At 39.0% G+C, this 25,742-nt stretch overlaps 1 protein-coding gene across 9 annotated transcripts in view; it reads left to right on the top strand.

The window, feature by feature from the left end:
- GABPB1 (GA binding protein transcription factor subunit beta 1) overlaps positions 1 to 25,742 on the top strand; it is an 83,267-nt gene that overhangs the window by 37,928 nt on the left and 19,597 nt on the right. For 7 of the 9 annotated variants that reach the window (XM_032174083.2, XM_032174084.2, XM_058427301.1 and 4 more), the window contains 5 exons: positions 8,999 to 9,106; positions 14,620 to 14,787; positions 17,653 to 17,847; positions 19,378 to 19,525; positions 19,845 to 19,958. In XM_032174083.2, the coding sequence (XP_032029974.1) occupies positions 8,999 to 9,106; positions 14,620 to 14,787; positions 17,653 to 17,847; positions 19,378 to 19,525; positions 19,845 to 19,958 (733 nt within the window). The remainder of the gene's footprint in view (positions 1 to 8,998; positions 9,107 to 14,619; positions 14,788 to 17,652; positions 17,848 to 19,377; positions 19,526 to 19,844; positions 19,959 to 25,742) is intronic. The other 2 variants (XM_032174088.2, XM_032174089.2) reach the window with 1 other exon arrangement.

Raw genomic sequence — 25,742 nt, 5'->3', positions numbered from 1 at the left:
ATTTTAAGATCAAAATTAGTGTTCTTTGGTAAATCTTTTTACTTTTTACTTGCTTCCTCTGCAAAATGGAGACAATAATGGTCTTGTTAAGGCCTTTTAGAAGATAAAATGAGACAATGTAGATAAAGAGCAAGATGCTAGGGACTGTTTTTATTATTATTGAAATTGTTTTCTTATGAGACTGTAGGCAACTAAATTTGGAATATTTTCATACATGTACACATGATTATAGTATGCTAAATTTTACTTGGAGTCATATTTTACATACTTTTACTATGAAAAATGCTTTCAATATCTTTTTTTTTTTTTGAGACAGAGTCTCGCTCTGTCGCCCAGGCTGGAGTGCAGTGGTGCGATCTCAGCTCACTGCAAGCTCCGCCTCCCGGGTTCGCGCCATTCTCCTGCCTCAGCCTCCCGAGTAGCTGGGACCACAGGCACCCACCACCACACCCAGCTAATTTTTTGTATTTTCAGTAGAGATGGGGTTTCACCATGTTAGCCAGGATGGTCTCAATCTCCTGACCTCGTGATCCGCCCGCCTCGGCCTCCCAAAGTGCTGGGATTACAGGCGTGAGCCACTGCGCCCGGCCTCAATATCTAATGTTGTACATTAAAGGCTTTATTTATTTATTTATTTATTTTTTTGAGACGGAGTCTCGCTCTATCACCCAGGCTGGAGTGCAGTGGCGCAATCTCGGCTCACTGCAAGCTCCGCCTCCCGGGTTCACGCCATTCTCCTGCCTCAGCCTCTCCGAGTAGCTGGGACTACAGGCGCCCGCCACCACGCCCGGCTAATTTTTTGTATTTTTAGTAGAGACGGGGTTTCACCGTGGTCTCGATCTCCTGACCTCGTGATCCGCCCGCCTCGGCCTCCCAAAGTGCTGGGATTACAAGCGTGAGCCACCGCGCCCGGCCCAAGGCTTTATTAAGCTTATCTGTAACCTAATTTTGAAAAAGAGCTTTTAAATAAAAGTTTTAATATTAGTAATATATGCTTGCTATAAAAAAATTAAAACTTAGAAAAAAGTAGAAAAAATGGAAAATTCATAATTTTCATTACAGTGGTGTATTGTTTCTATGTGGTTTTTTTTTCTTTCTTTTTTTTTTTTGAGACGGAGTTTTGCTCTTGTTGCCCAGGCTGGAGTGCAATGGCGCAATCTTGGCTCACTGCAACCTTGGCCTCCCGGGTTCAATCGATTTTCTGCCTCAGCCTCCCGAGTAGCTGGGATTACAGGCGTCAGCCACCACACCCAGCTAATTCTTTTTATTTTTTAATTTTTAGTAGAGGTGGGATTTCACTGTGTTGGCGAGGCTGGTCTTGAACTCCTGACCTCAGGTGATCCACCTGCTTTGGCCTCTCAAAGTGCTGGGATTACAGGCATGAGCCACCACACTCGGCTCCAAGTATTTTTCTATTAAGATCATGGTATATATACAACTTAGAGTCCTGATTCTTAAACTGTTACATACTGTTTGTAAATATTTTCAAATGAATATATATAGTATTATTTTTAAAATATTTTTATCTTTTAGAGATCTGTACTGAAATATTAGAGATAATATTATATAATGTCTAACACTTGATTCAAAACAATGGGTGGAGTTGGGAAATGAGTCAGCCATAAGTTGATAATATTAAACTAGATGGCTATGTGGGAGTTTATTATACGACTGTCTATATATACTACAAATTTTTCATAATATAAAAGAAATAAATCACTACAGTATTCCATTATATCTTAATTTCTTTAATCATTGTCTGTAGTTGTTTTTTTCCTTATTTTCAATAACATCAGTATTAATATATTTAGATTTTTGAATAGTTTCCTTATGATGGGTTTATATGAGTAGAATTACTAGGTCAAAGAGTATGAACATTTTAAAGACTTTGGATGTGTGTGTAATACAAAACTGGAGTGGAGAAAATCTTTAGGAGATTTATATTGGATTTATAATTGTACTCATTGAGCATAAGAATTATATAGCAAGTTTATTTTAAACTTTTAATGTGAGTAAAGGCTTATTAAATATATTTATAATAGGTGTAAACATTTTTAAAATTCATATTTGTATTTAAGAGTGCTAGTGACCATTCATGTGGAACTAGTACTTTATGATTTTATAGAGTTTTCCTGTCCAGTACATGCCATAATCCTCACAACAACTCTATAAATTACGGAAATTCAAAACAAAATAGACTCTAAGCTTTAACATGTAATTATTGGTAGTAATTCCTTTTACCACTAGATGGCCCTCGTGGCATGTACTTTTGAGCAAAAGTAGCTAGTTTGTATAATAGATTTATTATTAACATACATTTTAATTGGAGTAAAGAACTTACTTGCCACAGCAAAATAGCAATGTATTTTTGTTGTAAAACTAAATGATTTTTTAAAAATCTAGCACTTTATGTCTGAGGATTTTTGTTTGTTTGTTTTTGAGAGTCTTGCTCTGGTGCCCAGGCTGGAGTGCAGTGGAGCAATCTCGGCTCACTACAGCCTCTGCCTTCCGGGTTCAGGGATTCTCCTGCCTCAGCCACCTGAGTAGCTAGGACCATACCCAGCTAATTTTTGTAGTTTTTAGCAGAGATGGGCGGGGTTTCACCATGTTGGCTAGGCTGGTCTCAAACTCCTGGCCTCAAAGCGATCTTCCTTTCTCAGTCTCCTAAAGTGCTAGGATTACAGGCTTGAGTCACTGCACCTGTCCAGAATTTTAATATATAGATATTGAACTGAGTAAATTAGTGACTTGACCTGGAGCTATGCTCCCCTTGGTAAATGTAGTTGTCTTATTACAATTGAGTTCTTCTAAGGGTCAAAAACTACGATGAGTGTGTGTGGTCCCTGTCAGGTGAGAATCAGAAGTGAAAATGCTACGATTTTGTTGTTTTCATTATTTAAAACTTTACTAATTATCTTGACAAGAAACTCAGAGCACCTTTGATTTTTGTCTTGCTTGATCTCATGTGTATTTTCTTCCATTGATTTCAATCTTATTAGCTGCAATGCCACCTTTTTATAATAAATATTTTGTATTGCCCCTTCTGCTAACTTTAAATGAAGATCATAGTTGCTGGGTGCAGTGGCTCACGCCTATAGTCCGAGCACTTTGGGAGGCTGCAGTAGGCAGATTGCTTGAGCCCAGGAGTTCAAGACCAGCCTGGGCAACATGGCAAAAACCCATCTCTATGAAAAATACAAAGATCAGCCGGGTTTAGTGGTGTGCTCTTGTAGTTGCAGCTACTTGGGAGACTGAGGCGGGAGGATCGGTTGAGCCTGGGAGGTCGAGGCTGTGGTGAGCTGTGATCTCACCACTGTACTCCAGCCTGGGCTACAGAGAGAGACTCTATCTCAAAAGAAAAGAAAGAAAATCATAGTTAATGTTACTAATCTGCATAATTTCAAAAAAAATCCTGTTTTGATTATAATATAAAGGATAATTTGAAAAGAAGCAATTTATAATAAAATGTGTATTAAAATATGTAAATACTTGAGCACACTACATTAGATGTCACAGTGAGGTAGTAAAATGCTTATACCAGCACATAAAATCACTGTGAATGTGATAGCTGGACAAGCTGATTGATACGTGATATTGGTGATGCAGATGCCAAAGTGGCATTGACATGATTTCCAAAATGGTAAACAACTCTTAGTAAATTTCTGAACAAAACAAATAGATTTATAGTATGGCTGCATTCTAGAATATTTGGGATACATTAACACTGTGGAAAAATACTTTTTGTTTACGTGTTAGATTCTAGCCGTAGATATATTTTCAATGGAATCTTTGAAAATTATCTAGAACATGTGACAATTCTTTGTCCTACAGGATTATTCCCTCCTTTGCTAGACCTCTAGTATCCATGGCACTTGCCCATTAAATGCTAGCAGAGCATCCTCACCTTCAATCCCCAAAATGCCTCCATAAACATACAAAGGGCCCTCAAGGGGACAGTGCTGCTACCATGAGAACCACTGATTTCCAAGAATCCATCTACATTAATCTACCATTTGGCGGCTGGGTGCGGTGGCTCACGCCTGTAATCCCAGCACTCTGGGAGGCCGAGGCCGGCAGATCACGAGGTCAGGAGATCGAGACCATCCTGGCTAACACGGTGAAACCCCATCTCTACTAAAAATACAAAAAATTAGCCAGGCGTGGTGGCGGGCGCCTGTAGTCCCAGCTACTCGGGAGGCTGAGGTAGGAGTATGGCGTGAACCCGGGAGGCGGAGCTTGCAGTGAGCCAAGATCACGCCACTGCACTCCAGCCTGGGCAACAGAGTGAGACTCCGTCTCAAAAAAAAAAAAAAAAAAAAAAAAAGTCTACCATATGGCTGTATCGCTCATGGAATTTTAAAACCAGAGTAACTTAAGTATATTAGGTCCTAAACTGTGATATGTTTTGAATAATTAAGGCAATTGAATAATTATGGTTAAAGTTCATTTGTTCAAATGCTTCATGATTTTATTATAATTCATGTAAGCAGATCTATGATTGGTATTTTAAGTTCCCAACATTATACATTATCTTTGCTTTTTCCGCTCATCCTATCTAATAAGTCAGGAACATAAAACTTTCCTTAATGTTATCATTTGCTTAGTTGACAGTCATACAATATAATTTGTCCCTTTGAAAAAACTTTTTTTTTTTTTGAGACGGAATCTCGCTCTGTCGCCCAGGTGGGAGTGCCGTGGCGCGATCTCTGCTCACTGCAAGCTCCGCCTCCCGGGTTCACACCATTCTCCTGCCTCAGCCTCCCGAGTAGCTGGGACTACAGGTGCCCGCCACCACGCCCGGCTAATTTTTTTGTATTTTTAGTAGAGACGGGGTTTCACCGTGTTAGCCAGGATGGTCTCGATCTCCTGACCTTGTGATCCACCCGCCGAGGCCTCCCAAAAGTGCTGGGATTACAGGCGTGAGCCACCGCGCCCGGTCGGAAAAAACATTTTTAAAATTAGGTAATATAGTAACATTATAGAAACTTTGTAAAATGACAAAATTTCCCATAATCATACCATCCTAAACAATTGTTAATATTTTTCAGTATTTTATACTTGATATGCATATTTTGACGTTAAAAAGATTTGTATCTTTTCATAGTGTGGCATAAATTTTTTGTGGTTTATATAGCTTCAAAACTATTAGGTTAAATTACTGCATTTTGTTCCTTTAGATTCTACAATTCAATCATTTTCTTACCTCTAGATTGGTCACATTAGAAGAGTTATATATAATATGTATGTGTATGCATATATAATCTTTATTGATAAATTTGTTTCAATATATTTTTCCTTTAGAATAGATTCTTAGAAGTGGGATCACTTATTGGGTCAATGGACTCGGATATTTTTTTAACTTGTTAAATTTGCCAAGTTGACTAAAAAATAAAGCTGATCCACTTATATTACTATCAACATATCTGAGTTGTCAATATATCAAAGCATCAGTTTCACTTTATTCTTGGCTGCATCAGGAATTACTTTAAAATTATTTACTTTATGTTAACCTGATTAACAGTGACACTGAGCATTTTTTGCCCTTGTGAATTATTTCTATTTTCTTTTCTGTAAAACGTATGGTCCTGTCTTTTAACTATTGATGTGTTGGGTCCTTGCTGTTTATTTTTCCCCACCTTTTCATTTTGAGTCACGCCTTTTAAATAAGTAAAACATGAATGTTTCTTCTAATCATTTTTGTGGTAAATATATTTCGTTGCCATTTCTTATTTTATTTTGATTATTTTAATATGTAGAAGTTGTACATTTTTATGAGGCTCAACAATTATCTACCCATAGAAAATACTATGTGTTATCAAAGAAAGAACATAAGATAGTCAAAAATCAGGGTTCTGTACAGAGATATTTATAATAACTGTGGTATTTGACAAAGGACTCATGTCCAGAACATTTGTGAGACAGGCAACCCAGTTTCAAAAGATGGGGAAAAGCCCTAAACTGGCACTTCACAAAAGATACTCAGATATCTAAACCATTTGGCAGCATGTATGCTGAATGAATGCAAACTGATTTTATATTACCTGTGTAAAACCTATTTAAAAATGTAGATTTTTGGAAAGATATATTTCATTGTAAAGCCAAATTTATATCTTGCAGAGTATAAATGCTGTATTTGTTAGTGTGACCAGTTTAGATTTTACTGTACTTCTGTAGGAGAGAGGTCAGTTTCTTTTTGCTTTATCCGGACTTTAATAGGAAATTATTTTTGCAGGTTTCTTGCCTGTTGAATATGATGTTAATTTTTACTGTCCAGCAATTACATATTATCTAGGAAAAAATGCCTCATTAGAGATTAGTAATCTCTATAGATCTTAGTGTCTTTAAGGAGGCTTGAGGAGTATCTTGGCTTTCAGTGACTCCATCAAGGTATGCGAGAATAGGAGAAAAAAAAGGAAAGGAAATCAGAAATTCAAGGATGAAAATGTTGCAAGTATCACAGAGAAGTGTATTTAAAAAACCCATATAAATCCCACAAGTACATGTGTTGTTTTTCCTATTCTTTACTACAGGATATAATATAGATTTTTTTTTTTTTTTTTTTTTTTTTGAGATGGAGTCTCACTCTTGCCCAGGCTGGATTGAATTTTTAGTAGAGACAGGGTTTCACCCTGTTGGCCAGGCTGGTCTCGAACTCCTGACCTCAAGTGATTCGCCCACCTTGGCCTCCCAGAGCGGTGGGATTACAGGTGTAAGATGCTGCGCCTGGCCATAATATAGATTATTTTTATCCTTACAAATGAAACAATTCTAAGAAATTCTTTCCTGCCTTGTGACAAAGGCCTGTTTGGGATATGTGTATCTCACCTAATTATTGTGCAAGCCTCCAAGTGTTAGTATCTGTCCCTGGTTACCTCTTCTGTGCTTGGTTATTCCCATCTTAGCTAATCTACTAAAAATTATAGGCATAATTCTGTTTATTTTCATGGACAGCTTTTCTTATAATTACCCCTTTTAGATTTCTTATCCCTTTTAATGATGTAGAACATTTTATTTCTTTCTGGCAGAAATAACTTTTTCAAGCCCCATTTGCCAACTTCCTTCTCACACATATGCTCCTTTCTCTTCCTTATTGAGTGCAGGTTGAGTATCCCTTATCTGAAATACTTAGGTCCAGAAGTGTTTCAGATTTTGGGTTTTTTCAGATTTTGGAATATTTGCATTAATACTTACTGGTTCAGCATCCCTAATGCAAAAATGCAAAATCTGAAATGCTCTAATGAGCATTTCCTTTGATTCTTAACATTTTCAGATTTCAGATTTTTGGATTAGGGATACTCAACCTGTAATAGTTGTTCATACCAGGTAGAGATTACACTAATCAACCTGCCATTAGTCTCTTTATAACTTACTTTCTCTTGACTACTTACCTAACCCTCAGAGTATATACTTTTTTTGAGATAAATTTATACCCCAGGCACATTTTTTCATTGTAAATCTCAGGGGTTCCATATATTCCCTTCCCCACGGGCCTAAAATTCTGCTTTTCCTTACTTAGGATACTGTATAACATAATTGAGTAATCTTCCAGCTGGATGGTCTTTCTGGGTTTGGAAACTTTCTTCTCAGAACTGTCATCCGTTGAATTTGAATGTTTGTGATACATTCAAATCTTAATTTACCTATATTCTACTGTCATAATCTTTTTTCTGCCATATATTTCAATATTTCTTATTCAAGAAGACACAAATACATACCCACCCATGCACACCTCACATCCCAGGCTGGGACATTAACCTTTTTCAGATATATTAAATTCAAGGCACAAGATATTCTTTCCTGGTTTTTTTTTTTTTTTTTTTTTTTTGAGACAAAGTTTACTTTGTTGCCCAGGCTAGAGTGCAGTGGCATGATCTCGGCTCATTGCAACCTCCGCCTCCCGGGTTCAAGTGATTCTTGTGCCTCAGCCTCCTGAGTAGCTGGGACTATAGGTGTGAGCCCCCATGCCCAGTCAGTTTTTTATTTTTAGTAGAGATAGGGTTTCACCATGTTGTCCAGGCTGGTCTCGAACTCCTGGCCTCAAGTGATCCACCTGCCTCAGCCTCCCAAACTGCTGGGATTAGAGGGGTATGCCATCGCACCCGGCCTCTAGCCTCTAATGAGACAGATAGTCTATTCGTAATACTGTTACTGTTTTTAGTATTTTCATAGAATGTGAATTGTTTACTTTCTGCAAAAACTTAAATATACATTGCATGTAGGAGGGCAGAAAATTTATATTTTAAAATTTTGAACACATTTACTATTGCAAAAAAATTTATGCCAAGTTTAGTTTAATTTGCACCAACAACAGATGACAATATCTTGCACTTTACTTTTATGAAAAATTTTATTGCTGCAAACCCTCCAGTGAAAACAATTAGTTGCCGGTTTTAAATTTTAGACCAGCTTGGCTGGGCGGGGTGGCTCATGCCTGTAATCCCACCACTTTGGTAGGCCAAGGCAGGCAGATCATTTGAGGTCAGGAGTTTGAGACCAGCCTGGCTAACATGGTGAAAATCCTCTACTGAAAATAGGATTATTTTCAGTGTGGTGGTGCATGCTTGTAGTCCAAGCTACTTGGGAGGCTGAGGCAGGAGAATTACTTGAACCTGGGAGGCGGAGGTTGCAGTGAGCCAACGTCGTGCCACTGCATTCCAGCCTGGGTGACAGGCTGAGACTCTGTCTCAAGAAAAAAATAAATAAATAAAAATTTGGGCCAGCTTTTCTCTGCTACTTACCTCTTCTATCTTTTACCAGATGTATTTGGAGAATTTAAACTACTTTTATTGTAAGTAAAAACTTAATGAAAAAGGAAAATGGATTCTAAAATCCAAATATAAATTGCTTTTGTATGATCTGTACTTTTAAATTAACCATAGCACACTCTTTTGAAGGGATAATTGAGAACTGACTTACTAATAAAGACAGGAAGGGGAAATGTCATGTCATAGTGTATAAATGGAGATTTTGATGTTCAGTTCATCTATGTTTTGTTTAGATGTCCCTGGTAGATTTGGGAAAGAAGCTTTTAGAAGCGGCACGAGCAGGTCAAGATGATGAAGTTCGTATTTTGATGGCAAATGGAGCTCCTTTTACTACAGACTGGGTAAAGAATGATTTTAATATTGTGTGTTTTTTTTCCTTCTTCTCATTTTTGAGTTTTTGCAGAGAAAAATGTAGTCAGTATTGTGTTTATAAGTGGTAAAAAATTATTGTTTTTGCAAATGTGTTTATTATTTTAGAATTATAACTGTCCTAAAAGAAGTGGTTTATATTATTTTCTTTGATATTGGACAACCTTATCCAAATATTTCATCCACAAAGAGTTTTTCTTTCAAACTATGGAGTGCATTAATGTGGCTTGAATATAAAAATGTATCTGCTTGGGATTTAATTTAAAGGCCTTATAAATAGCACGGGTAGAATTTATAATTCAGAAAGATACTGATAAAGATCGGAGTTAGTGTTATAGTCACTCCTAAAAGAAAAACAAGTTTATGTTTCAATTATTACTTGTAAAACTATTGCAAACATGACCAAAGAGGAAGAAAGGAATGGGAATGAGATCTTGACAACTATAGAAAGAAGGCAGTTGTGGGGAAGGCAAAAAAAAAATAACTCTTTAATTCTGGGGGCAAATAAAAAAGTATTGTCTTGTGGATATGGGATGCTAGGAATCTGAATTAACCCTCCCACTGGTAACAACTAAAAATTCCAGATTTTTGATTTTGCTGTTTTTGCCTTCCTTTCTCTTTTACATTTTTCATGAAAAAACAAAATTTTTTATTATAGAAAATTTCAAATATATATCAACGATATCCCTGTAATACCCGTTACCCAACTTCAAAAATTATCAAATCATGATGAATATTGTTTCCTTTATAACTCTATCTACTGTATTATTTTTTGTTCTGTATTATTTTAAAGGAAATTCCAGGGACCATATCATTTTATCCATAAATGTTTCAACTTGTATCTTTAAAGAATAAAGACTTTTTGATGAAATATTTTAAAGAAAATCTTCTTAAGTACACTGTTGAATTAGAAAGAAAGAGATTGTCAACCTGAAAAACCAAGTGAAGGCTAGAACCCAGAGAAATTTTACCCTGAAGAACATTAGGTGAACTCACACTTGTCTGGTGGTTTTTCCACCTCACTGGCTTGGGGTACTAAAGATAAAGACCTGAGAGTGTTCATGGAGAGAAGTCTGATAGGAGATCTCTGCTCATAATTCTGGAATCCCAAAGAGCTCACCTTCAGTGTAAGGGTAAAGCAGGAATACCCTGTCTCTCCTCCTATCTGCTCCTGCCCTTGCCCCTGTTGCCATGATGCTGCAAAGATAATAAGCTGATGTGAACCAAGACATCAAATGGAGAGAGGAAAACAATCTGATGGTGAGAATTTGGAATCACAAGGCATCCTTTGTACACACTTGCAGCCTGAACTCATAAATACTTGTGTAGTCTAAAAAACTGTAAACTGAGAAATGAATTTGAAGTGATCTTTGGACTAGGGATTACTCCAGGTTCTTGACAGAAGCAAATGAATATCCACTCTGGAGGAACCTGCCTTCATCCCAGGGTTCATACCCACAAATGAAATTCAAAGGAAAGTGAGCAGTCAGAAATAACTAAACACATGAACACATGCCAGATTGAACAGTAACCTGCTAAAACAACTGTCAACAGAAGCAGACCTATAAGGACTTGAGATAAAATTTTAGTAACAGATTAGAAACAGCTAAAGAGAAAATTAGTGAACTGAAAGGTATGAAAAAAAAATGATCCAGACTATATCACAGATAAAAATAGATCAAAAATGTAAAAGAGATGTTAGGAATCATGAAGGATCATGTGAGAAAGTCTAACATTTGATCATAGATCCACAAAAAGAGCAAAAATAGGGATGAAATAATTTGAAGAGGTAATTGCTGAGAACTTTCCAGGACTGATGAAAGATGGCAGCCCACAGATTTGAGTAGCCTAACAAATCTCCAGCAGGATCAATTTAAAAACTAATCCATATCTAGATATATCATAGATGCTGTAGTACCTCAAGACAAAAAGATCTTTTTTTTTTTTTTTTTTTGAGATGGAGTCTCACACTGTTGCCTGGGCTGGAGTGCAATGGTGCAATCTCGGCTCACTGCAACCTCTGCCTCCTGGGTTCAAGTGATTCTCCTGCCTCAGCCTCCCAAGTAGCTGGGATTACAGGCACCCACCACCAAGCCCAGCTAATTTTTTGTATTTTTAGTAAAGATGGGGTTTCAATATGTTGGCCAGCTGGTCTTGAACTCCTGACCCCATGATCTGCCCGCCTCAGCCTCCCAAAGACAAAAAGATCTTAAGAAGGATTAGTATCCATAATACATAAGGAATTCCCATGGGTTAGCAATAAAAAGACAAGGCAATAGAAGACTGACTTGATATGGTGCTTTACCAAAGAGAAAGTTTGATCCATAAACATGAAAAGATACTCAACTACATCAAGATTGGGGCAAATGCAAAGTAAAATCATGAAATACTATTATATATCCACCAGATTAGCAAAAACAGTTGAGCAGTACCAAGGCTTGGTGAGGAGATGGTGGGAACTCTCAAATATTTTTGATGGAAGTATGGAATTGGTATAATCGTTTTGGAAGACAGTTTGGCAGCACACAGTAAATTTGAAGATGTGCGTAGTATATGATGTAGCAGTTGGGCTTCTAAGACTATTCCCAAGAGAAACTTGTTCATGTGCCTGAAACATATACAAGACTACTGTATTTAGCAGCAGCGTTATTCATAATAACACAAAAACTGGAAACAACCTAGATGTTCTTCAGTAGATTGGTTAAATTAATTGTGGTTTACTCATTCAATGGAATATTATAGAACACAGAAAATTAGTAAGCTATACTTATTAACATGGTGAATCTCATGAATACAGTATCAAGCAAAAGAAGGCAAGTCACAGAGAAATACATGCAGTATAATTCTATTTAAATAAAACTCGAAACAGGCAAAATCAAAGTATATTATTTAGGGATAAGTGATACAAAGAAAACCAAGTAATGCTTGTCACAAAATTCAAAATATTAGTTACCTCTGGGGCTGGGGGAGGGGCTTGTGATTAGGGAGTGGCATGTGGGAAGATTTTTTTTTTTTTCTTTTTGAGGCAGAGTTTCGCTCTGTTGCCCAGGCTAGAGTGCAGTGGCATGATCTTGGCTCACTGAAGCCTCTGCCTCTTGGGTTCAAGTGATTCTCCTGCCTCAGGCACCAAAGTAGCCGGGATAACAGGCACCCACCATCACATCCGGCTAATTTTTTATTTTTAGTAGATGAGGTTTCACCATTTTGGCCAGGCTGGTCTGGAACTCCTGACCTCAGGCAATCACCTGCCTCGGCCTCCCAAAGTGTTGGGATTATAGGAGTGAGCCAGTGCACCTGGCCAGATTTTAAATTACTGGCAGTGTTTTATTTCTAGACTATGGTGTTGATTCACAGATGTTTGCCTTAAACTACATATATTGGCTGAGCACAGTGGCTTACGCTTGTAATCCCAGCACTTTGGGAGACTGAGGTGGCAGATTACTTGAGGCCAGAAGTTCAAGACCAGCGTGGGCAACATAGTGAGACCCCATCTTAAACAAAAAGAAAAAAATTAGTCAGGCATGGTGGCTCAGCCTGTAGTCCTAGCTACTCTGGAGGCTGAGATGGGAGGATTGCTTGAGCCTAGGAGTTAGAGGTTACAGTGAGCTATGATCACTCCACTGCACTCTAGCCTGGGTGACAGAGCAAGAACCTGTCTCTAAAAAAATGAATTTAAAAAAAACCCAAAAAGCTACAAAAACTACATGGCCAGGTGTGGTGGCTCATATCCATAATCCCAGCACTTTGGGAGGCTGAGGGAGGAGGATCGCTTGAGCTCAGGAGTTCAAAGGTACAGTGAGCTGTGATCACCCCACTGTACTCCAGCCTGAGTGACAGAGTGAGACCCTGTCTCAGAAAAAAACAAAAAACCCTGCATATATGTATATATATTTTTTAACAATAACCAAGAAGGGAAAGTCTCAGAAGACAAAAATAAAAAAGTAGATCCTCATGTCAAACTGAGCAAAGCTCCTGGTTGCTAAATGGGCTGTTGAGATATTTTCATTAAATACTGAAATTTAAGAGTATAGAAAAGGCTAGTTAAAGAAAAATTGACAAAGCATGGAGAAAGAAAGGATTGTTTAAGGATCTTCTTTGATCTGCTGGGATGACCTTCCCTTAAAAATGTAAGGTTTAGCTGGGTTTGTTGGTGTGTGCCTGTAGTGCTAGCTACTCTGGAGGCTGAGGTGGGCAGATTGCTTGAGCCCAGCAGTTCAAAGCTGTAGTGTGTGATAATTGTACCTGTGAATAGCCATTGCACCCCAGCCTGGGCAACACAGTGAGGCCCTGTCTCTAATTAAACAACAATCGAACAAACAAACAAACTAAATATATATATATATAGATAGAGAGAGAGAGATAGGACTAAGGACCTTTATACATATATCTCAGTCTCTTCATAACATAGCGAACTATTTATATATGTAAATTTCCTTAGTCCAAATATCTTAGTTCTTTGGAATATCAAGTGACGTGGTAATCAGAGAGTTGTAGGGATTTTCTATGCCTCTAAATGCATGTGATAGAACTTAATCTTCCTTCCCTCACATTTTAGTACTCCCTCTGTGTATTGTGGATGTCAATTTAATGACTAGACCACATGGAATCAATTTCAGGAGAATTGGGCTCTGTTTTGGTTTTGTCCTGATTCAACTTTGGCAAGTGTACCTAAGATTTTTCTTCTGAAAACAATCCCTTTAAAAAGATCACTGAGATGTTTCAATGCATGAATTTTTTAAGTCCTACAAAACAATTTTGATCCACTTAAAGTAAAAATGTACACTGTTACATTTATTTGAGATGAATTTTACAGATGAAGTTAACTTAGCAAGTTTTGTGTGATTGGTCTGAGGAACACATTCTAATACACAGAAAAATTTCTCAAACTCTATCTCTGATTTCTTTTTTTTTTTCTTTAGACCAAAGTCTCGCTGTGTTTCCCAGGCTGGAGTGCAGTGGCACGATCTCGGCTCACTGCAACCTCTGCCTCCCCGGTTCAAGTGATTCTCCTGCCTCAGCCTCCTGAGTAGCTGGGATTACAGGCACATGCCACCACGCCCGGCTAATTTCTGTGTTTTTAGTAGAGACGGGGTTTCACCATGTTGGCCAGGGTGGTCTTGAACTCCTGACCTCAAGTGATCCGTCCGCCTTGGCTTCCCAAAGTGCTGGGATTACAGGCGTGAGCCACCACGTCTGGCCTCTATCTCTTAATTTCTAATGAAATTAATTTTGTTCAGGCAGTTTATCTGATAAAAAATAAAGAAGAAAGAAAGTTTGAATTAAAGGAAATACTGGATTTTCTTCTTTGAGAGTGGGAATTCTTCAAGATGTCTATGAAGAAGATGTGATAAGCATGAATCTAGTCATTTCTTTTGAGTTTTGAGTTACTATGTAAACAGATAATGTAAAGAAAATCTGTTTACTATATAAACAGAAGTGTACTAACAATAATGTAAATGTGGATTTTTTTTTTCCTGTGGTACAGCTGGGAACTTCTCCACTTCATCTAGCAGCACAGTATGGTCATTATTCCACCACAGAGGTACTGCTGCGAGCTGGTGTGAGCAGAGATGCCAGAACCAAAGTGGACCGAACACCATTACATATGGCAGCTTCTGAGGGCCATGCCAGCATAGTAGAGGTTTTACTTAAGGTATGTGTTCTCTTTTTGCACTTTGCTTTTAAAAGACTTTACGGTTTTATAAGAAGTAGAGGGAACTAGTTTTTGTTAAGTGTCTACTTAGTATTTTATCTATAGTATTTCATTTTTTGTGTGTATAAGCCCATTAAATGAAAATTATCTTACAGCTTTCATTTCATGAGGGACAAAACTTCGTTTAGGTATATTCTTAGTTAAGTCAACTAACCGATTTCTTGGGCCTTGGTGTATCTTATGGTGAGGGACTACAGCGTTTTTTTTTTTTTTTTTTTTTTTGAGACAGAATCTCTCTCCGTCACCCAGGCTGCAGTGCAGTGGCACGATCTCAGCTCACTGCAACCTCCACCTCCTGGGTTCAAGTGATTCTCCTGCCTCAGCCTCCTGAGTAGCTGGGACTACAGGCACCCACCACCACGCCCAGCTAATTTTTGTATTTTTAGTAGAGATGGGGTTTCACCATATTGGCTAGACTGGTCTCGAACTCCTGACCTTGTGATCCACCCACCTTGGCCTCCCAAAGTGCTGGGATTACAGGCGTGAGCCACCACACCTGGCTTACAGCTTTGTCTTATAGTCAGAATGGTCATGGAAGGGAACATTAAGCTTGAATGATTAACAAACATATTAGCAAATAACATAAATGAGGATTTTTCTATAATCATCTAAATGCCAAAGAGTGATGTAGAAAATTCTGAACCATAGAGTGATAGATATTCTACTTGATCCTTCTTATCCTGGCCTCTAGATCAGCCTATCAAAAAGAAATACAATGGAAGCCATAAATGCAAGTCACATATACTGTAATTCCAAATATTCCAGTAGCTACATTTAAAAAGTAATTCTAATTTTATATTTTATTTAACCCAGTGTATACAAAGATTATCATTTCAACATGAAATTAGTATAAAAAAATTATTATTATTATTATTATTATTATTTTTCTGAGATGGAGTCTAGCTTTGTTGCCCAGGCTGGAGTGCAGTGGCGCGATCTTGGCTCATACCAACCTCTACCTCCTGGGTTCAAGCAATTCTCCTGCCTCAGTCTCCTGAGTAGCTGGGATTACAGGTGCCCGCCAACCCGCCTGGCTAATTTTTGTATTTTTCGTAGAGATGGAGTTTCACCATGTTGGTCAGGCTGGTCTCTAACTCCTGGCCTCAAGTGGTCTGCCAGCCTCGGCTTCCCAAAGTGCTAGGATTATAGGGGTGAGCCACCATGCTCGGTCCAGTACAAAAATTATTAATGAGATGTATTACGTTCTATTTTTTTGGTATAAATCTTTCAATTTCAATATGTATTTTTTTTTTTTTTTTGAGACAGAGTTTCGTTCTTGTTGCCCAGGCTGGAGTGCAATGGTGCGATTTCGGCTCACCACAACCTCCGCCTCCCAGGTTCAAGTGATTCTCCTGCCTTAGCCTCCTGAGTAGCTGGGATTACAGGCATGCACCACCAGGCCCGGCTAATTTTTGTATTGTTAGTAGAGATGGGGTTGCTCCATGTTGGTCAGGCTAGTCTTGAACTCCCGACCTCAGTTGATCTGCCTGCCTTGGCCTCCCAAAGTGCTGAGATTACAGGCATGAGCCACTGTACCTGGCCTCAATATGTATTTATACATATAGCACATCTCTATTCTGGCTAGCAGCATTTCAAATGCTCAAAAACTACATGTGTCTATTGGCTATCATATTGGACAATATATCTCTAGATAGCTTACTTTTAGTTCTTTATGTTGCACTGGTTTTCTTTTTATAATTTTTTTATTTTTATTTTTGTTTTTTCTGGGTTGCAGTGATTTTGAAAGCAAAAGATTTTTTTTTTGTGGAAATGAGGAACCAAGAGACCAGCTGCCATACAAACATTAAAGGAGCTTTTAGAGGAATGCTCATAGTTTCCTTCATTTCTTATGCCATTCTAGGTTTTTGTGCCCATAGCTGGGTGACTCAAAAAATAATTGCCTAATTTCTAAGAAATTAGAAGGAAAACAGGAAATTCAGTATGAGAGAAAAATGATTAAGTGACAGATAAGTGGTGATTGCTGGGACTTGTGTGTGTATATATATATATATTTATTTTATTTTTTTTCTTTTTCTTTTTCTTTTTTCTGAGATGGACTCTCACCCTGTCACCCAGGTTGGAGTGCAGTGGTGCAATCTTGGCTCATTGCCACCTCCACCTCCCAGGCTCGAGCAATCCTTCCAACTCAGCCTCCTGATTAGCTGGGACCACAGGTGTGTGCCACCACACCCAGCTAATTTTTTTATTTTTATTTTTTTATTTTTTTTTATTTTTGAGATAGAGTCTCGCTCTGTTGCCCAGGCTGGAGTGCAGTGGCGTGATCTTGGCTCATTGCAGCCTCTCCCTCCTGGGTTCCGGTGATTCTCCTGCCTCAGTCTCCCATGTAGCTGGGATTACAGGTGTGTGCCACCATGCTTTGCTAATTTTTGTATTTGTAGTAGAGATGGGGTTTCACCCTGTTGGCCAGGCTGGTCTTGAACTCCTAACCTCAAGTGATCCACCTGCCTTGGCCTCCCAAAGTGCTGGGATTACAGGTGTGAGCCACCATGTCCAGCCCTTAATTTTTTGTATTTTTTTGTATTGTAGAGATGGGGTTTTGCCATGTTGCCCAGGCTAGTTTCAAACCCCTGAGCTCAGCTGATCTAACCGCCTCGGCCTCCCAAAGTGCTGGGATTATAGGCGTGAGCCACTGCACCTGGCCTGGAACATATATTTAACATATACAAATAAAGAATTGATTACGTTATTTGTTCTTGCTTTAAAGCACAGAACTAATAATTTCATATCAGGAATTTTTTATGTGATATTTCATATTTTAGTAATCTCTTTGAAATATTTTTGTAGCATGGTGCTGATGTCAATGCAAAGGACATGTTAAAGATGACAGCTCTCCACTGGGCCACAGAACACAATCATCAAGAGGTGGTGGAACTTTTAATTAAATATGGTGCTGACGTACACACGCAAAGTAAATTTTGTAAAACTGCGTTTGATATTTCAATAGACAATGGAAATGAAGATTTAGCAGAGATATTACAGGTAACTTTTGGCTTTTAATTTAAGAAAATAAAGAAAAAGAAGCCTTATCAGTAGAGGGATTTCTTATATTGTGCATGATTTAAACTATTAAGTTTGTAGCCTTTCATTTTGGACTTAGTTATTTTGGATAGGCCTTTTTCTCTTTCACTTCCTCTTTATTACTATTCATTTTCTTGATTATAAGGCCAGTCTCTTCATTAACATTAGATAAGGTGATTACTTTCTGTTTTGTAAGTTTCTGAATTTCTCCTTAGACTTTTTTTTTTTTTTTTTGAGCCGGTGTCTTGACCTGTCGCCCAGGCTGGAGTGTAGTGGCACGATCTTGGCTCACTGCAACCTCTGCCTCCTGGGTTCAAGCAATTCTCCTGCCTCAGCCTCTCAAATAGTTGGGACTACCGGTGCGTGCTGCCACGCCCGGCTAATTTTTTGTGTTTTTAGTAGAGATGGTGTTTCACCATGTTGCCCAGGCTGGCGTCGAACTCCTGAGCTCAGGCGATCTGCCTGCCTCGGCCTCCCAAAGTGCTGGGATTGCAGGCGTGAGCCACCGCGCCTGGCCCCAGACATTTTATTCTATTATTTTTGTTGCATTTTGATACTATATGGTTTTTCCAAGTCTACTGTAAATGACTTTATAAAAATTAAAAAATATATATATTAGCAACCATAATACCATCCCTTGAGTGAGTGATGCAGTTTGATTTGTTTCTTTTATTTTTCAGCATCCTCAAAAAGATCAGTTGTTTTTGGCTTTTGGGAAGGTTTTTCTAGTAACCAACATTACTTCTCTTATTTTCAGCCCGATGACATAATATAAATTATCTTCTTTAATTACTGCCTCTTCTTGCCTGTTTGTTCCCTATCCCAGCAGTAGAACTCTTCTTTTCTAAGACTATCTGACTTCTTTGAGCTTCCACTAGTTACTTAAAAGATGTTTTATGTTCAGGAAAATGAATTCTACCATGCCTCTTTCCATTCCTTTTACTGCTAGGAGTGCGGTTTGGGGGTTGGAGTTGAAGATGGGGAACAATTAATTGAGAAGGACATACTTTATATATGTGGTATTACGTATTGCCAAATGTAGAAGAAATAATTAAATTCCTATAGCTACAGGGCAGAAATATTTTTTTTTTTTTTTTGAGATGGGGGTCTCACTATGTTGCCCATGCTGGTCTTGAACTCCTGGGCTTAAGCACTCCTTCTGCCTCAGCCCCTTGAATAGCTGGGATTACAGGCACCTGCCACCTCAGCCGGCTTAATGTCCAAGTGTTCTGCGTTCTATTAAAAACCTTTTAGATACTCATTTCTCCTCTCCCAGGATTTTGCTGCTTTACCTAAGAGGGGGACTCGGGATATAAATATATACCCATGATGTGCCCCTACACTGTCAGTGGACCTTAGACAAATATTTCCACTTGTACTGTGTGATTCTTCTTAGAGAATATTCCTTTATATGTGTTTGTATTATATGGAGAATTTGTGCTATATGTTCTGGTTATAATTCTGAAAACACTGTGGTCATTTTTTCCCTAGATTGCTATGCAGAACCAAATCAACACAAACCCAGAGAGTCCTGACACTGTGACAATACATGCTGCAACACCACAGTTTATCATTGGACCTGGAGGGGTGGTGAACCTAACAGGTCTGGTATCTTCAGAAAATTCATCCAAGGCAACAGGTATTGAGATGCATATAGGATAGGCTTTGGGATTTTATGCTTTAGTAGGTATTCATCCTTGTAAGAAAGGACTGTTGGAGAACGAGGGTAAGATTCTATCAGCCACCTTGGTTTTCTTTGGTATAACTGGCAAAAGGATTTTTATGAGACAAAACAATCTGAAGAAAGGTGATACTACAAAATTTACTGCAGTATTACCTTTCAAAAGCTAATGCTATCCAAGCTTTGTTTAAGAGTCAAGTAAGATAAATAGAATATCAGAAATATGCATTGGATTAAGCTCCTTAGAAATTCAAATCTATTTTCTTTTTTCTTACAGATGAAACGGGTGTATCTGCTGTTCAGTTTGGAAACTCTTCTACATCAGTATTAGCTACATTAGCTGCCTTAGCTGAAGCATCTGCTCCATTGTCCAATTCTTCAGAAACTCCAGGTTAGAAAAACAAGTCTAATGTGTACATTAAAATTGCAGATTCAGGCTGGGTGCCATGGCTCACACCTGTAATCCTGGCACTTTGGGAGGGTGAGGCGGGTGGATTGCCTGAGCTCAGGAGTTTGAGACCAGCCTGGGCAACATAGTGAAACCCTGTTTCTACTAAAAATACAAAAAATTAGCCAGGCGTGGTGGCACATGCCTGTAATCCCAGCTACTTGGGAGGCTGAGGCAGAAGGATTGCTTGAACCTGGGAGGTGAAGGCTGCAGTGAGCTGAGTTTGTGCCACTGCACTCCAGCCTCGGTGACAGAGCAAGACTCTGTCTCAAAAAAAAACAACAAAAAAAACAAAAAACAGTTGCAGATTCAAATATTTACAAAGGCCAGGAAGACAATAAAAGGCTAAGGTGGGCAGGATTGAGATTATGCCTGGCTGAAGAATGGGGCAAGGGCAGGGAGGCATCTGTGACTCAACTCTAGCTGATTATAGTCATCAGTCCCGTATTCCCAAATTCTGTTTTTTAATAGGAAGCTGTGAATCTGGATTTTAAAAGAACATTAAATCTTGGTAACTAATTGAAAAACAAAACAAAACTTGTGTGGCTCACAGAAAAAATGTCCCTGTCTCTAATTTGGACCTTGATTTACTAGTTTGTGACTTTTTGTTTAAACAACTCACTTTGGCTGGGCATGGTAGCTCACACCTGTAATCCTAACACTTTGAGAGGCTGAGATAGGTGGATTGCTTGAACCTGGAACCCTGGGCAACATGCTGAAACCCTATCTCTACCAAAAAATATAAAAATTATTCAGGTGTGGTGGTCCACTCCTGTGGACCCAGCTGCTCAGGAGGCTGAGGTCAGAGGATCGCTTGAACCTGGGAGACAGAGGTTGCCATGAGCCAAGATCATGCCACTGCATTCCAGCCTAGGCGACAGAATGAGACCCTGCCTCAAAAAAAAACCCAAAACCAAAAAGCAAAAAAACTTGCTTTTTTCATAAATTTTAATTTTTAGCAGCTCTGTTAGAGTGTTATAAAATCTTAATGACTGATAGAACTAGGAAATAGTATACAGAAACCACTGTTAAAGGGTAACCTGGTTGGGGGCGGTGGCTTACTCCTGTAAACCCAGCACTTTGGGAGGCCGAGGCGGGTGGATCACCTGAGGTCAGGAGTTCGAGACCAGCCTGACCAATATGGAGAAACCCCGTCTCTACTAAAAATACAAAATTAGCCGAGTGTAGTAGCCCATGCTTGTAATCCCAGCTACTCGGGAGGCTGAGGCAGGAGAATGGCTTGAACCCGGGAGGTGGAGGTTGCGGTGAGCTGAGATCGCGCCATTGCACTCCAGCCTGGGCAACAAGAGCAAAACTTTACCTCAAAAAGAAATGAAAGGGTTACCTGTTGTTAAATGATGACAGACAGTATTCATGAACATTTGATTTATACAAGATTTACCTTTATACTTAACCAAAATACTTCTTGATGTAATTATTATGTAGGTACAATTTTTTTTAATTAGGAAATTTTTTTAATTCCAAGAAGATATTTTTCTGTAGCTTAAGCCGTTCTATTTGGTTCAGTGCTTATAAAAGCAAAGAATAATTTGTCATTCATTTTTTAAATTAGTGTTTTTTCAAAATTTGATCAATAATAACATTTCATCAAATGCTTACTCTCTCTGCTAGGCACTGTGATAAATATTTTACTTATAATCTCATTTATTCCTCACCAGAAAGCTTTAAGGTGGGTATTACTGTAATATTCTTGACTTGGAGGAGTTGGGGGAATGCTACCTTTTTCTTTTCTCTTTCTTTTTTTTTTTTTTTTTTTTGATGTGGAGTCTCATTTTGTCACCCAGGCTGGAGTACAGTGGTACGGTTTTGGCTCACTGCAGCCTCCGCCTCCCAGGTTCAAGCAGTTCTCCTGCCTCAGCCTCCCCAGTAGCTGGGATTACAGGCGTGCGCCACCACACCCAGCTATTTTTTGTATTTTTAGTAGGGACGGGGTTTCACCATGTTGGCCAGGCTGGTCTCAAACTCCTCACCTCAGTGATCTGCCTTCCTCGGCCTCCCAAGGTGCTAGGATTACAGGCATGAGCCACTGTGCCCAGCCTCTTTTTGAAAATAACATTTATCCATTCTCTAGCTTCTGTAGCATTATAATCTAACTTTGAATCCAAGCCTTTATATTTGGGAGTCTTAAGATTTGTATGAATCACTTTTGGCCATTAGCAGTTATATGCATCATCATACTAACATGCTGCTTTTGAAAAAAAATGACTTTTTTTTTTGTTTTTGAAACGGAGTCTCACTCTGTCGCCCAGGCTGGAGTGCAGTGGCGCGATCTTGGCTCACTGCAAGCTCCGCCTTCCGGGTTCATGCCATTCTCCTGCCTCAGCCTCCCCGAGTAGCTGGGACTACAGGCGCCCGCCACCACGCCCGGCTAATGTTTTGTATTTTTAGTAGAGACGGGGTTTCACCGTGTTAGTCAGGATGGTCTCGATCTCCTGACCTCGTGATCTGCCCGCCTCGGCCTCCCAAAGTGCTGGGATTATAGGCGTGAGCCACCGCGCCCGGCCCATGCTGCTTTTATAACCTATGTCTGGATCTATTTAATACTTTTGTAATTGCAGAAGTATAGCAAAGAAAAGTGATTTCATTGGTGGTTTCTATTTGGTTAAACTTGTAAATTTCTTTTCTTTAATTAAATAATTTATCTCTGGCCAGGTGTGGTGGCTCATGCCTATAATTCTAGTACTTTGGGGGGCCAAAGGTGGCAGATCACTTGAGTTCAGAAGTTCAAGACCAGCCTGGACAACATGGCAAAACCCTGTCTCTACAAAAAAAATTAGCTGGGCATGGTGGCAGGTGCCTGTGTTCACAGCTACTTGGGAGGCTGAGGTGGGAGGATCACTTGAGCCTTGGAAGCAGAGGTAGCAGTGAGCTGTGATTGCGCCACTATACTCCAGCATGGGTGACAGAGCAAGACCTTGTCTCAAAAACAAAAAAACAAAAATGAAAACAAAAGCACATATATCTGAAAGTAAAACGGCTTTTCTTCTAAGTCAGCTGGAAATTTTGACATTTAGATGTGTGACTCCATGAAATAGCCACACCAATTTCTCTAACTTCTCTTACCTTTGAAAATGTTTTGGTCTAGTCTGAGAGAATTAGTAATTTCAGTTAGTTTTTATTGCATGTGACTTAAAATCTTCTATGAGCACAATAATTTTTCATTTCAATATGACATCACAGTGGAATCTTTTTTCGGAGACAAGGTCTCACTCTGTCACCCCAGGCTGGAGTGCAGTGATGTGATCTCGGCTCACTGAAGCCTCCGCCTCCTGGGTTCAAGCGATTTTCCTGCCTCAGCCTCCTAAGTAGCTGGGATTACAGGCACAGGCCACCACTCCCAGCCAATTTTTGTATTTTTAGTAGAGATGGGGTTTCGCCACGTTGGCCAGGCTGGCCTCGAACTTCTGATCTGTCCACCTCGGCCTCTCAGAGTGCTGAGGTTACAGATGTGAGCCACTGCGCCCAGCCCATAGTGGAATCTTTTTGAAGATATTTTAAAAGCTTACTTAAAAAGAAGTGCTGGGAGCGCAGGCTCACTCCTGTAATACCAGCACTTTGGGAGGCTGAGGTGGGCAGGTTACGAGGTCAGGAGTTCAAGACCAGCCTGGCCAACATGTTTCTGAAACTCTGTCTCTACTAAAAACACAAAAATCAGCTGGGTGTGGTGGTGTGCCCCTGTAATCCCAGCTGCTGGGGAGGCTGAGGCAGGAGAATGGCTTGAACCTGAGAGTTGGAGGTTACAGTGAGCCGAGATTGTGCCACTGCACCCCAGCCTGGGTGACAGAGCAAGATTCCATCTCAAAAAAGAAAAAAAAGTAATGGGTGGGCACAGTGGCTCACACCTGTAATCTCAGCACTTTGGGAGGCCGAGGTGGATGGATCACTTGAGGTCAGGAGTTCAAGACAAGCCTGGCCAATATGGTGAAACGCCATCTCTACTAAAAATACAAACATTAGCTGGATGTGGTGGCGTGTGCCTGTAATCCGAGCTACTCGGGAGGCTGAGACAGGAGAATCGCTTAAACCTCGGAGGTGGAGGTTGCAGTGAGCCAAGATTGTGCCACTGTGCTCCAGCCTGGGCAACACAGGGAGACTCTGTCTTAAAAAAAAAAAAAAAAAAAAAAAAAAGAATTAAAAAAAAAAAAAAAAAAAAAAAAAAAAAGAATTAAATTAAAGTTGAAGTATGTTACCACCAGAGTAAACAACTCAAAGCTCAATTTGCACATACTCAGGCAAAGCTAAATCTGCCACAGATTATTTCTCTGATTTCTGGCTGTCCGTTTCTTTAAAATCAATCATCAGACTCATCCTGATTCTCGAAATGTTTATATATATCTTTTCAAGGGCTTGTTAGAATCTGGAAAATACATTAGTGGGACTTCCATTTTATATATAATGAAACAGGTTTGTGGAGGTTGAATAATTTTATCAAAGGGCATATGGCTATTAAGTAGAGAAAGGAGGATTTGCTCAAAGTCTGACTGATTCCCAAGGTATGTGTCTGTGACCTCTATAATGTACCATCTCTCCTATGCAGTTTATTCACATGATCTGTGGGCTCTTTTAGAATGTTTATAATTTGGTTTGAGATACTTGAATTACACAATATTGAATTATTTGTGTAATTTTCATTTTATCTTATTTTAAGCAAAAGCGTCTTCGCTATTACTTTTGGGATGTATCTGTTTCTATAGCTTTTTCTAGTAATAGGTCATCTGTTGAAATAAGTGTTCTGCTACTTTCTTGCCCTTTATAAATGCTGTTGACCAAAATATAGCGTAAGCTCCATCAGTACACTAATTGTTACTGCTCATATTCTTTTCTTTTACTAGCTAAGTGGTACAATAAACATTTTTCCTGGTTACAAAACAGCCAGAATGTAGCAGCAAATGGACTATATTTTAAATGGAAACTAGCTGGTTGGCATGGTCCTATATATAAAGAGAAGGCAGTTGTGATCGTCCAGGGTACCATGCCATTTCACTCAGGAATTATGGGTTTAAATAGCACCTTCATGTCTCTTCATTTTGGAATGACTTGCAAAATGTAAACGATTTCCATTTGGAAGTCAATGGAATTGACTTTCCATTAGAAAATGGAAATGACGTTAGTACCATTTTTGACATATACCACACATTTTAATGGTAGTCCTATGAGAACCTTACAATGTCTATTATAATATTTTCATCGAGAAGCCAAATGATACCTCTATCTTTTCTTGATGTTATAAGCAAATATAACAGCAGGTTGTCAGTGCTTGATGATTAAAATAGCTCATTGAATTTCTATTATTGTTCAGTGGAAAGAGATTACTTTTGGCTGGAGTTGGGGGTGGGTGTGGTGGAGGGGAACGTGTTGAGTTGTGCCCTAAAGAATGGGTAAGATTTAGATTTTTTGGAACTCATTCCGACTCATACCATTTTGTGTGATTTTCATTTTGAAAGTCATTCCAAAATGAATAGACAAAAAAGCGAAAGCTTTTTTTTTTTTTTTGGGAGTTGCAGATATGTATTTTCTTATGAGGAAAACTACCACCATGTAGTACATTATTTATTAGTATACAGAAGCAATCACATTTTCCTGTCTTTCTAGTAAGGCTTACAGGCCATTCTAGTGGATCATGGAATCTTCCTAGAGGAAGAAACATTTAAACTGAAAATTAAAGTAAGCATTAGTCAGGGAAAAGTTTGGGGAAGAACATTTTAG

The sequence above is a fragment of the Hylobates moloch genome, unplaced genomic scaffold (genome assembly GCF_009828535.3).
Source record: "Hylobates moloch isolate HMO894 unplaced genomic scaffold, HMol_V3 SCAFFOLD_14, whole genome shotgun sequence".
NCBI lineage: Eukaryota > Metazoa > Chordata > Mammalia > Primates > Hylobatidae > Hylobates > Hylobates moloch.
This window is presented reverse-complemented; position numbering and strand designations above follow the sequence as displayed.